The 13,394-nt window shown below is 42.1% G+C and overlaps 1 protein-coding gene across 3 annotated transcripts in view; it reads left to right on the top strand.

Annotated features, from left to right (window-relative positions):
• The window catches only part of Zmat4 (zinc finger matrin-type 4), a 389,120-nt gene that overhangs the window by 146,907 nt on the left and 228,819 nt on the right, over positions 1-13,394 (top strand). The window contains exon 4 of one of the 3 annotated variants that reach the window (XM_040731819.1): positions 2,797-3,269. The exons of the other annotated variants lie outside the window; for them this stretch is intronic. Coding sequence (XP_040587753.1) covers positions 2,797-3,189 — 393 coding nt within the window. The 3' untranslated portion in view covers positions 3,190-3,269. Of the gene's footprint in view, positions 1-2,796; positions 3,270-13,394 lie in introns of those variants that run through there. 3 annotated transcript variants of the gene reach the window in all.

Genomic DNA, 13,394 nt, shown 5'->3' with positions numbered 1-13,394 from the left:
TATGGATTTTGTAGGTGTAAGAATTGTAGGCGTGTCTAGCTGAGTGCCAAAGCTAAAAGAATAGAGGTAATGATCATTTACAGGCTGTGTTACAGAGGGGGAGAGATTCCTGTCTATTGGCATGCTTTTTCCTTTCCACCAGAACTTGCTCATACCCTCAGGCTTTTGATGATGTTTCTCTGCAGCCCTTCAGAGAAAGAAGGTGCAGAGGTGCTGGGACAGAGCCAGTGTGGGTGACAGGAAGACAGAGCCACCAAAGACAAAATGTGGGAAGACAAGACCTACAGGGCAAAATTGTCAGAAATACCAAATGCTTTGTTCTTTACATATTTGATTTCTCTGCTGTGTAGAATGGAATGTCAGCTTGTTAATTTATAATGAAGACTGTACATATCTGCTGCAAAGAGACATAATTGGGCTTTTTGATCAGTGACCCCCTCTCCCTGTGGGAGAATTTACTTGGGAAGACAATGAAAGTTAGGAAGTTGTTTGAGGTATAATGTCAGAGCACTGGGTTCATTCCAGCCAGGCTTTTCTCTTGGCAGGGACTGCTAGGTGGGACATCCTCATCCTCTAGCTACAGAAGTCCTGCATACTAACACTTAACATTAAACACATTAAATATTGGGTTCTGAGAGGCTGTGATGCCAAATTGGTGCCTTGTGTTAGCAGTTTGTAGGCATTGATCTTCTTTTTAATAAGTGATCATTGAAAGAATATTGCAGAACCTGGATTTGTGGGGAGAGTGGGTTTTGGGAAGAAAACAAAGGATCACAAAACTGCTTGTGCCTGAAGGCAGAGAGTCCTTGGATTGTCCCCTCACACCAATGTCTTATATGCACTTAGCATTGTAACATGATCTGGTTGCCAGTAGACTGACACTACAGTACACTACAGTTGTCATCAATGCCAGACAAGGCAGTGTTTGAAGAAAAAAACAACACAAAAAAAAACAAACAAAAAACCCAGTGGCATGGAAAGTTTGCAAACTGTCGAGACCCAGAACTAAGTGCATTTCACTTTGACATCTGACACAAGTAATCGATCTTGTGTCGCCTCTGTGGAACACTAGTAATTACACTTTCCTCGCTAGGTTTTGTGACTGTTACATGAATCGGTAAACACAATGTACATTGGCAATGTAGTATAACGAAGAAACAAGTAGACAAGGCAGAAGTACTGGCAAGATAGTTGGGAGAGTAGTAAGAGCTTAGAGATACACAAGGATTAGCTTTGATAGTACAATGCATTGGTTAGCAGTGTTCAAAAAGAACCACAGAGGCAAAAGGAAGGGGATAGGAGAATCCTACAAGAAGGTCCCAGTCATGGAAACTGGTTGCTGAAGGGCTGTCGTTTGCTGGGCTCTGGGATACGAGTGGAGTTCATCTGATGGAGGGGGCATGCAGGAGGGAGGCAAAGGATGCCAATGTCTTGACCGCATGCCTGTCAAAACCACTTGCTAAGCCACAGATGAGTGAGCCTTAATCAGCTTTTGCCGGACCTCAGAATCCTGCTCCTACATGGAAATCGTGCCTTCTACTGATGAACAGGTAGAGCAGAACTGCTTGTATTTCCCAAAATAACCCTGTAGTGGTACCTGGATCCTTCCTTGGGAGTCAAGATTGCTTTACTCTCACAGTCAGGAGATGGTGCACTTCACTGGATAAATAGCTATTTGGACATATATTTATTACTTACATATCATCACGAATGTCGCACTTGTTTGTGAGCATCTTGACCTATAAGGGCTAGGAACTGAAAAGGAATGGGCTCAGACTGACTTTATATTAGTAGGCTGGAGGACATGGCCTTTACTTCTTTGAGAAGATTCACAATTTGTCTCACATGGGCTCTGTTCTGGCCAATAACCTTGGACATAGTTCAGAGAAGGGGAGAGATTTGGATTTTAGAACAAGGAGAATTATTTTCAAGGCTTCTTTACTTAATACCCCTTTGAAAAATCCCCTCCATGCATCCTGGGTTTTGGAAAATTTTATCTACCAATAATTTATTATTTATCAAACCATCTTCTATAACTTATTAATCATACTATGAAAGTGAATCATGAACAGAAAAGCAACAAGCTAATCCTGCTTTAGGTGAAGACATGGTTGGCAATTTTGCTACCCCCATGTATACATTTCACAGAAAGATGCCATTTCCACTATGCATTCTGATATGCTGGGTAGAGTTCAGAAACCATTTCAGCTCCTGTCCGGGGCTCTGAAGGCATGTGCTGTATCGGGAGTAACTTGTCTTGTGCAGACTCACACCAAGAAAGCCAGAGAATGAATTTACTGTATTCAATGACCAACCCATATAGAAAAGGAGAAGACTGACTCCCAGCTGGTAGTATTGAGTCCAGCCAAGGAGAAAAATCTGCTGTAAGTTGTACTTAGATAATGGTGGATTGCTCTTTCTGAAAACAATCCGAGAAACCCTGCGTTAACTCTATAAGAGGCATCCAACTGAACTGTTCTTGATCAGTGACAGCATCCCTAATCCTCTATCCCTTGCTGCCAGTTTCTGGACCAAGTGAAGAATGGTAGGCATGCACCCTGAACAGTGGTACAGGGTGCTTTTCCTCTAGCTAGACCTCCCCCAGCATCCCCCACAGCAACCTATAATCAGCACATGAATGCCTGTAGGCTTCCTTGTTTTCTATGAGGAAGCCTCCTCCTTTTCCTGCCTTAGAATCTCCCTTAAACCCAAGTGATGGTGGCTGGCTCAGGAGTATATCAAACGCCATGTAACTAGCTTTTGCACTTAGTAGAGGGTTTCTGCTTGTTTCCACAGGGCTGTAACACGAGGATAAGAGCAGCTTCAAACTCACAGCTTCATACGGACGTCACTCATGTTTGCTTAGCGCTTTGTTTTCACACATTACTGCCGGGGCCATCTCTCTGCCAGCCACTCTGGTTCCCTGAAGGATCCACAGACAGCTCTTCTGACTTCTGCATTCCTTCCAGTCTCCCTGATTCCTGGTGCTTCCGCATCTCGTCCTTAACTCCAGGAAAGGGGTGGCTTCTGAAAGCAGAAAGCAGGTTCCTGGGTTTCCCTAGGCTCCTTGTGCATGTCCCTCCTACCCTACTTGCTGCCCTAAGAGGATATGTGGTACCCCCACATGTAGCATGGAAGAGAACAGCCTATGTTTTAAAATCCTCCATCCATTTCTGCCTCCAGTTTTAGTGTTTCTGGCTTCCTCAAATCCCCTTCATTTACCTGTTCTTAAGACTCTGCAGCTGAAGCTTCTGTACCTCCCCTTCTCTCCCCTCCTTTTCTCTCCCCTCCTCCCCCTCCCCCAAATGTCAGGCAGGACATTTCTCTTTGAGGCCAAAGAGTAGAATCAAATATGAAATCAATTTTTACAGCTGATTGTCTTAAAGACATTTTCAGTAATTCTCGACACGCTCAAGTCAGATGGACTTGAGAGATGCACTAGCTCACACTGGCTCTGCCTCGCACCACCGGCCTTCTCATTATCCTCTCCCCGTGGATCACATGCTTTGCAAACATCTAGTTAGGAAATAGTACTTGAAGGAAAACTGGGGTTTAGATTTTCTTGCTTTTGATTCTCGAAAGGCACAAACATCTGCCAATCAAAGTTGCCAATCACTACTAAGTAAACAACACATTTTTATATAGTTGTTATATAATTCCCTATAAAGGGTGAAGCTTGTGTTTGGTTAATGTGATTAGAATGCATGGATACACTTTGAGGTCTGAAACTTTCAGCATGACTTGAGGACCTTCAGATCCCAGCCATCTTGGAATCCAGGTGGGAGTTGAGTCTAGAACATTTTTTATTACTGAGGTCAAAATAACTGAGCTTATCTCCCTACTTCTTTCACTCCTGTCCCACTATGTCTCAAAGCTCTGACCTTTGACATTAGTGCTGAGTCCTGATCTAGAGCAATGCTACTGGTACTTCCCACATTTTCTTCAGTTGTGTTCTAAGCAAATGATATACTTTAATAGTGTTCACCCTCAACCTCTGTGTAAGGCAGAGACAGGCATTGTCTGCACGCAAAGAGACTGAATGACTTGACTCCCCTCAGACAGCTGGTGAATGACAGAGACATATCTAGGAAAACAGAAAACAAAATCAAAGAAAGCTCTTTTTCCTGGGTGTGCTTCAGGAGACAGCTTGCATGCTTCCCTAAGTGCTGGAAGGCACTAGATCCTCCCCCATTCCAAAAGAGTAGGGGAGTTCTATTTGTAACCCCTGTGTCTTATTACAATGTGCTCTGTGCTTCTATTGAGTGACTGAGCACGGGGAGAGTGTTCCTAGTTGCCCCTGATAGGTTAGGTTCAGGCTTGGCTTTCTAAGCATGAAGACTCTTAGCTAATTCTTGTGAACCAATGGGAAAAGTGAGAGGGCTTCTGTGAGTGTGGGGTCGATGTGAGGCATACATAGTGTTAGGGAGTCAGGACAGAAGCCCAAGGCATTCCTAGTATGATAGCACTCTGGGAAGTGGTGGCATTCAGAGTTCCAGGAGAGAAGAAGATAAAATGACGTGAAGTGCTCCCTCTGAAGACTGGGGGGGGGGCTGCTACTTGCCTCTCTCCCGTCTGCGGTGGCTGCTGCAATCCCTGGTTCATAGCCTGTGCTCCATTCTCTCTGTACTCTCACCTTCTAGAAGGATCTCAAGAGAGGGGATTTAACAGTGATGTTTAGATCCCATTTCCAAGTAAGAGCTGATGTCTAAAAGGTCACCAATGTGGAGGTTAGATTATTCATCAAATACAGCATTAGAAACAAAGTGTGGGTTAGACACTGAATGTGGCGGCATGTGCCCGTGGTCATAGCACTTAGGAGTTGGAGGCAGGAGTATCAGGAGTTCAGGAGTTCAGATTCATTCTTGGTTACATAGGGAGTTTGAAGACAGTGAGAGAGGAGAAAGGAGAGAAGGGAACGATCCAGGAGAGGAGGGAAATAGATATAGGTAGGTAGATAGGTAGATAGGTAGATAGGTATAGATGGGTAGATAGGTACAGATAGGTAGATAAGTGATAGATAGATGATAGATTGATAGAATATCGGTGGAATATGAATGTCTGATCTAGTAGACACAGACAGCAGTTTTCACCTGTAGCCCTAATATGCATCGTGCCTGCACTCTGCTTTCTTCATTGGTATGGGCTGGGTTCATAGTAAAACTTTTAAGGCAGGTGCATTTCTACACCCGCTGGGTGTTTGGACTCCCTGATTTCAGAGTTAGAAGGTGGGGTTCTGTTCCTGGCTCTGCTACATATTAGTTTGATAACATTGTTTTGAACTGCTAAACCTTAATTACTATGATTATAACTGGGGCTCTAATTACTGCTCTTTCTTGTCTTTCAAAAGTGTGAAGGGGTTCAAATAAAATCTTCCCTTTTGTGGAAGACCATGATAGAGTCTGAAGGGTATGGAAAGTGTTAGTGCGGGGAGACTTGTTTTTGTTTTTGGATTGCTTCCTGATCTCTTGAGTCTCCCACAATTAATCAGCCCATTTCTATGGAGCATCTACTATGTGTACATGTGGGGACACATTGCAGAGGACATATGAAGAATAAAATGTGGGGCTTGCTGCATACCTGGAGAGGAAAGGGATACATAAACAAATGAAACAATTGAGTGTCATTCTGATGTTAATGAAGCAGGTGACCAGAGAAGTTATTGCTTCCCTAGGACTTGAAAGTTCTAGAAGACTGGATAAGGTGGTTGTCAGTATGGGGTTTGCTCAAGTTGGGTTCTTGTACAAACCCTCAGAGGCAAGTAAGGTCTTGTGGGGACTTAGTGAGGCAGAGACTTCCAAAGACCTTTCACACTGACTTACAATTAATTAATTGGTTGATTAATTTCACAAGCATGACTTATTCTTTTACATGTATGTTTCTGTACCATGTGCCTGTCTGTTACACACAGGGGTCAGAAAAGGGCATTGGACTCCCTGGGCCTGGAGTTATAGATGGTAGTGAGCCACCAATGTGGGTGCTGGGAATCAAACCCGAGTCCTCTGGAAGAGCAGCCAGTGGTGGTACCTGCTAGGCCATCCCTCCAGCTTCACATTGACTTTTTATTCAACATTTATTTAGAAAGACCCTTTGAAAAAATTTCCAATAAAATGTTTCTTCTATAGATTAGAAGGGGTAAAGGCAGAGTATTAGAAGGAAGAGGAAATTAGCAAGGATGGGAGGGGCAAATAAGATCTAGATACATGACATACATGTATGAAGATGTTATCACTAAACACATAATATGTAATTAGATATGCTACTAAAACACTAAGCAATGTTTCTTTTATATTCAATCCATATTCAAATCCACATACCAAGTATAACTTTAAAACTTGTCTGCAATTGGTTAGCTTAGGGATAGTTAAAGTTGCTTGCCTTAGGTCATGGTGGAATGGCTTTCATGAACATACTTAGGATGTATTGTTTGAAGTATGTTTCTAGATTCTCTATTGTTATTATGAGGAACCATACCCCTCTTTTGTACCCCATTTCCTCCCCCCTTCCCCCTCCTGCTTTGCCTCCCCTCACTTCAGCTTGTTGTTACTAGTTTCTGAACAAATGATTTTTTGGGAGCATGGTAGAGGGTTTGTAAGGTAGGTGATGGCAAAATGTTGGCTTTTCTTTTGGTGAAGAAAATCACAACCCAGCGCTCTACCACTGAGCTACAATGTCAGCTCCTAAGTATCCTATCTTTAGAAAATCACAGTTGTTATTGTATTCATGTTCATATTGCATAACACACACACACACACACACACAGAGACAGACAGACAGAGGAAAAATTACATCCCAGTTGGCCAGAGGCTGGGACTAAATTCTGTAGGAATTCTATGCAGTTTGCATGTTCAGTATGTGCGGGAGATGAAGTGTGGGTGGGTGTCTTGTCTTTGTGAGTACAGAGCTTCTTGGCTATAGATCAAGTTAGCTTTGCTCAAAGCAATAATCATGTAGATTTAGTCAGTGAAAGTTTGGCTTAATGGGCACTTTTGTTTTAATTCGTCTGATTTCTTCCAGTGCAGGTTCTGTCCCCTTCCAGTTAAGTGACCCACACCATTCCTCAGCTTATTTCCTCCTCTGCCTGATCCTCATGAGGATCTGGGAAAGCTGGGATGGAATGCTGGTTGCTGTTGGAGAGTTGAATGGTAGGGTGAAACATGTATTTGTAAGTTGGCAGAGCATGTGCAGAAACAAGTGCAAACCACTATGGACATAGTAAAAGTATATGCCAACTGAAGGCTTGGAGCTGAGTAAGGAGGGCTTTGACACGATAGTCTACTGCAACTGATAATATAACCATCAGAATAAAGGCAGGAGCTTTCTTTTGCAGGCTGACACACAGCAAGGCTAGAAAAGTCCTGTGTGTGTGGAGAGGAGGTGCTATGATGGGGACTCACTCAAATCATGCTTATTTGTAGTTAGGGCTCACTGGTAGTAGTATCAGATGAAGAGTTCTACACTCTCTCTCTCTCTCTCTCTCTCTCTCTCTCTCTCTCTCTCTCTCTCTCTCTCTCTCTCCTGCTCATATAAGGTGTCAGTGCTTCAGTGTTTAGCTTCAGAGCAAGACACAGTTCAGGGAAATGAGAAGAAAGTGACAACAATTTAATCACCTTAATTAAGGTCACTGGACATTTGGTTCCAGTGATCTGATTTGTGCCCTGTTGACCTTAGTTAGCTAGTTCAATTGAGTACAAATAATCCTGCTAATTCTTTATGAGGCACAAAATGGGAGTTTGGAGGGCTGTGTCTGGCCTCAACATGGGTGAGCTGGGCAGTCATCTTACCCCTGACCCAAATTCCATGTGAAAGCATGGTTTTACATTGACCCCTTTCCTGGATATGGAGGAAGAGAGACTGTCTGTCTCCTGTGAATTTGGGGCTAGGGTGTAGTCAGACCTTGTCATATGGGCAGAGCACGACCAGAGCTGATGACCTTCCTCAGTTGGTTTCATCTGATAGAGAAAAATCACACAGCCTGAGGGCTTAAACAATGGAAATGTATTTCTTTTTTTTATTTATTAATTTTTTTTATTTTCCATTTTAAATTTAGATAAGAAACAAGGTTGCTTCACAAGTCAGTACGAGGTCCCTCTCCCTTTCCCTCCCCTCCTCCCGTGCCCTCCCCCCCATCCCCCCCCCCGTTATCCCCTCATTCCCCCAGGGAGGGTGAGGCCCTCCATGGGGGTGTCCATAGTCTGTCATTTCATATAGGGCAGGGCCTAGACCCTTCCCCAAGAGTTCAGGGTGAGAGTGCACCTCACATTGTTCTATGGGAGTCCAGAGACCGTGTGTATACTTGGGATGGGTACTGATCTGCTGTCCAAGGCTCAATAGATTACCTAGGCCTCCTCACTGACACCCGGATTCAGGGGGTCTTGGTCAGTCCCATGCTGGATTCCCAGGCTGATGCCTGGGATTCAAGAGTTAACCTTTGTCTGGTCAGCTGTTTCTGGGGGTTCAACCAGCCCAGTCTTAATCCCTTTGATCATCAGTCCTCCCTCTCTGATACTGGCTTTCTTGAGTTCAGCTCAGTACTTAACCAGCCAGTAAATGAAGTTTCTGTTTCCCAGACTCTCTGGCAATAGGATTGTAGGCTGGCACTCCTCAGATCTATGTCTAAAATCCATATATGAGAGAGTACATGCCATGTTTCTCTTTTTGTGACTGGGTTACCTCACTCAGGATGGTTTCTTCTAGTGTCATCCATTTGCCTGCGAATCTCATGATTCCATTATTTTTTTCTGCTGAATAGTACTCCATTGTGTAGATGTACCACATTTTCTCTATCCATTCTTCGGGTGAGGGACATCTAGGTTGCTTCCAAGTTCTGGCTATTACAAATAAAGCTGCTATAAACATAGTGGAACAGACATCTTTGTTATATGAATGGGCATCTTTTGGATATATGCCTAAGAGTGCAGTTGCTGGGTCTTGTGGTAGGTTTATTCCCATTTTTCTGAGGAATCTCCATACTGCTTTCCAAAGTGGCTGAACCAGTTGGCACTCCCACCAGCAATGGAGGAGTGTCCCCCTTTCACCACATCCTCTCCAGCATAAATTGTCATTGGTGTTTTTGATTTTAGCCATTCTGACAGGAGTGAGATGGTATCTCAGAGTTGCTTTGATTTGCATTTCCCGGATGGCTAAGGATGTTGAGCACTTTCTCAAGTGCCTCTCAGCCATTTTAGACTCCTCTATTGAAAACTCTCTATTTAGTTCTGCAGCCCACTTCTTAATTGGGTCCTTTGCTGTTTTGGAGACTTGCTTCTTGAGTTCTTTGTAAATTTTGGAGATCAACCCTCTGTCAGATGTGGGATTAGTGAATATTTTTTCCCATTCTGTGGGCTGCCTTTTTGTCTTGCTGACTGTGTCCTTTGCTTTACAGAAGCTTCTCAGTTTCAGTAGGTCCCATTTATTAATTGTTGATCTCACTGTCTGTGCTACTGGTGTTATGTTCAGGAAGCTGTCTCCTGTACCAATTCGTTCAAGGGTACCACCCACTTTCTCTTCTAAGAGGTTCAGTGTGGCTGGATTTATGTTGAGGTCTTTGATCCATTTGGACTTAAGTTTTGTGCATGGCGATAAACATGGATCGATCCGCATTTTTCTACATGCCAGTCTCCAATTATGCCAGCACCATTTGTTGAAGATGCTTTCTTTATTCCATTGTATATTTTTAGCTTCTTTGTCAAAGATCAGATGTTCGTACGTGTGTGGGTTAATACCCGGATTTTCAATTCGATTCCATTGGTCTGCCTGTCTATTTTTGTGCCAATACCAAGCTGTTTTCAGGACTATAGCTCTATAATAGAGCTTGAGGTCAGGGATAGTGATGCCTCTGGACGTTGCCTTGTTGAACAGGGTTGTTTTGGCTATCCTGGGTTTTTTGTTTTTCCATACAAAATTGATTATTGTTCTTTCAAGGTCTGTGAAGAATTGTGCTGGGATTTTAATGGGGATAGCATTGAATCTGTAGATTGCTTTTGGCAGGATTGCCATTTTTACTACATTGATCCTACCTATCCAAGAGCATGGGAGATCTTTCCATTTTCTGAGGGCTTCTTTAATTTCTTTCTTTAAAGATTCAAAGTTCTTACGATACAGGTCTTTCACTTGTTTGGTTAGCGTTACCCCAAGGTATTTTATGTTGTTTGTGGCAATTGTAAAGGGTGATGTTTCTCTGATTTCTCTTTCAGCCCTTTTATCATCTGTATATAGTAGGGCTACTGACTTTCTTGAGTTGATCTTGTAACCTGCCACTTTGCTGAAGGTGTTAATCAGCTGTAAGAGTTCCCTGGTAGAGTTCTTTGGGTCATTGATGTAAACTATCATATCGTCTGCAAACAGTGAAAGTTTGACTTCTTCCTTCCCAATTTGTATCCCCTTGATCCCCCTTTGTTGTCGTATGGCTATAGCTAGAACTTCAAGTACCATGTTGAAAAGGTATGGAGAGAGTGGACAGCCTTGTTTTGTTCCTGATTTTAGAGGAATTGCGTTGAGTTTCTGTCCATTTAGTTTGATGTTGGCTGTTGGTTTACTGTATATGGCTTTTATTATGTTTAAGTATGCCCCTGTTATCCCAGATCTCTCCAAGACCTTTATCATGAAGGGGTGTTGGATTTTGTCAAAGGCTTTTTCAGCATCTAGTGAGATGATCATGTGATTTTTGTTTTTCAGCTTGTTTATATGGTGGATTACGTTGATGGATTTTCGTATGTTGAACCATCCCTGCATCCCTGGGATGAAACCTACTTGATCGTGGTGAATGATTGTTTTGATGTGTTCTTGGAACCGATTTGCCAGTATTTTATTGAGTATTTTTGCATCAATGTTCATGAGGGATATTGGTCTGAAGTTCTCTTTCTTGGTTGTATCTTTGTGTGGCTTGGGGATCAAGGTTATTGAAGCCTCATAGAAAGAGTTTGGCAAAGACCCTTCTGCTTCTATTGTGTGGAACACTTTGAGAAGAATTGGTATAAGCTGTTCTTTGAATTTGTGGTAGAATTCTGCACTGAGGCCATCTGGACCTGGACTTTTTTTGGTTGGGAGACTTTTGATGACAGCTTGTATTTCCATAGGGGTTATAGGTCTATTTAAATTGCTTATCTGTTCTTGATTTAGTTTTGGCAAATGATAGCTGTCCAGGAAGTCATCCATTTCCTTTAAATTTTCGAATTTTGTGGAGTACAGGTTTTCAAAGTATGACCTAATGATTCTCTGGATTTCCTCAGAGTCTGTTGTTATGTCCCCCTTTTCATTTCTGATTTTGTTAATTTGCGTGTTCACTCTCTGCTGTTTGGTAAGTTTGGACAAAGGTTTGTCTATCTTGTTGATTTTCTCAAAGAACCAACTCTTCGTTGCATTGATTCTTTGTATTGTTTTCCTGGTTTCTACTTTGTTGATTTCAGCCCTCAATTTGATTATTTCCTGGCGTCTACTCCTCCTGGGGGAGTTTGCTTCTTTGTGTTCTAGAGCTTTTAGCTGTGATGTTAATTCTCTGGTATAACTGTTTTCCTGTTTCTTCATGTGAGCACTTAGTGCTATGAACTTCCCCGTAGCACTGCTTTCAAAGTGTCCCATAGGTTTGGGTATGTTGTGTCTTCATTCTCATTGAATTCGAGGAAGTCTTTAATTTCTTTTTTATTTCCTCTTTGACCCAGGGATGGTGCAGTTGAGCATTATTCAATTTCCATGAGTTTGTAGGTTTTCTGCAATTTGTGTTGTTGTTGAATTCTAATTTTAAGGCATGGTGGTCTGATAAGATGCATGGAGTTATTCCAATTTTTTTGTAGCTGCTGAGGTTTGATATGTTGCCAAGTATGTGGTCGATTTTTGAGAAGGTTCCATGTGGTGGTGAGAAGAAGGTATATTCTTTTTTATGTGGATGAAATGTTCTATAGATATCTGTTAATCCCAGTTGGGTCATTACTTCTATTAGACCCTTTGCTTCTTTGTTGAGTTTCTGTCTGGTATTCTTGTCTAGTGGTGAGAGTGGTGTGTTGAAATCTCCCACTATAACTGTGTGGGGCTTTAGATGAGATTTAAGTTCTAATAATGTTTCTTTAACGAATGTGGATGCCTTTGTATTGGGGGCATAGATGTTCAGGATAGACACTTCGTCTTGGTGGGTTTCACCTGTGATGAGTATGTAATGACCTCCTTCATCTCTTTTGATTGATTTTATTTTAAAGTCTAGTTTGTTAGATATTAGGATTGCTACCCCTGCTTGTTTCTTGGGTCCATTTGATTGAAAAATTTTTTCCCAACCTTTAACTCTCAAGTAATGTCTGTCTTTGAGGGTGAGGTGTGTTTCTTGTATGCAGCAGAAGGAAGGGTTCTGTCTTCGAATCCATTCTGCTAGTCTGTGTCTTTTTATGGGTGAGTTAAGGCCGTTAATATTGAGGGATATTAATGACCATTGATTGCTCATCCTTCTTCGATTTGCGATGGTTGTTGTTGGTGGAATTATGGGTGGAATTTCACCCCTTTGTTCTTTTGGCTGTTGGTAGAGAGGGATTCTCTAATGCTTATGTTTTTCTGGTTGTAGTTAGCTTCCTTGGGTTGGAGTTTTCCTTCCAAAATTTTCTGTAGGGCTGGGTTAGTGGACACATATTGGTTGAATCTAGTTTTGTCATGGAATATCTTGTTTTCTCCGTCTATGGTGATTGAGAGCTTTGCCGGGTATAGTAGTCTGGGCTGGCATCCATGGTCTCTTAGTGTAGGTAGAATATCTATCCAGGACCTTCTGGCTTTCAGAGTTTCCAAGGAGAAATCAGGTGTAATTCTGATAGGTCTGCCTTTATATGTTACTTGACCTTTTTCCTTAGCTGCTCTTAATATTCTTTCTTTATTCTGTATGTTTGGGGTCTTGATTATTATGTGGCGAGGGATTTTTTTTGTGGTCCACTCTATTTGGTGTTCTGTAGGCTTCTTGTACCTTCATTGGCATGTCTTTCTTAAGGTTGGGAAAGTTTTCTTCTATGATTTTGTTGAATATGCCTTCTGCCCCTTTGAGGTGGATTTCTTCTCCTTCTTCTATACCTATTATTCTTAGGTTTGGTCTTTTCATGGTGTCCCATAATTCCTGGATGTTTTGTGTTAAGGATTTGTTGGATTTAAGGTTTTCTTTGGTTGATAAATCCATTTCTCCTAATGTATCTTCAACACTTGAGATTCTCTCTTCCATCTCTTCTATTCTGTTGGTAATGCTTGTATTGGTAGTGCCTGACTGTTTGTCCAGCTTTTCTATTTTCTGCCTTTCTTCAGATTGTGTTTTTTTTAGTGTCTCTATTTCAGTTTTCAACCCTTGCAGCGTTTGCATTGCTTCTTGCAATTTTCTGTTTATCTGTTCGTCCGTTTGTTGCCTTTTATGAATTTTTTGGTTTGTTCTTTCTTCC

The sequence above is a fragment of the Mesocricetus auratus genome, unplaced genomic scaffold (assembly GCF_017639785.1).
Source record: "Mesocricetus auratus isolate SY011 unplaced genomic scaffold, BCM_Maur_2.0 Super-Scaffold_100026, whole genome shotgun sequence".
NCBI classification, from domain to species: domain Eukaryota; kingdom Metazoa; phylum Chordata; class Mammalia; order Rodentia; family Cricetidae; genus Mesocricetus; species Mesocricetus auratus.
This window is presented reverse-complemented; position numbering and strand designations above follow the sequence as displayed.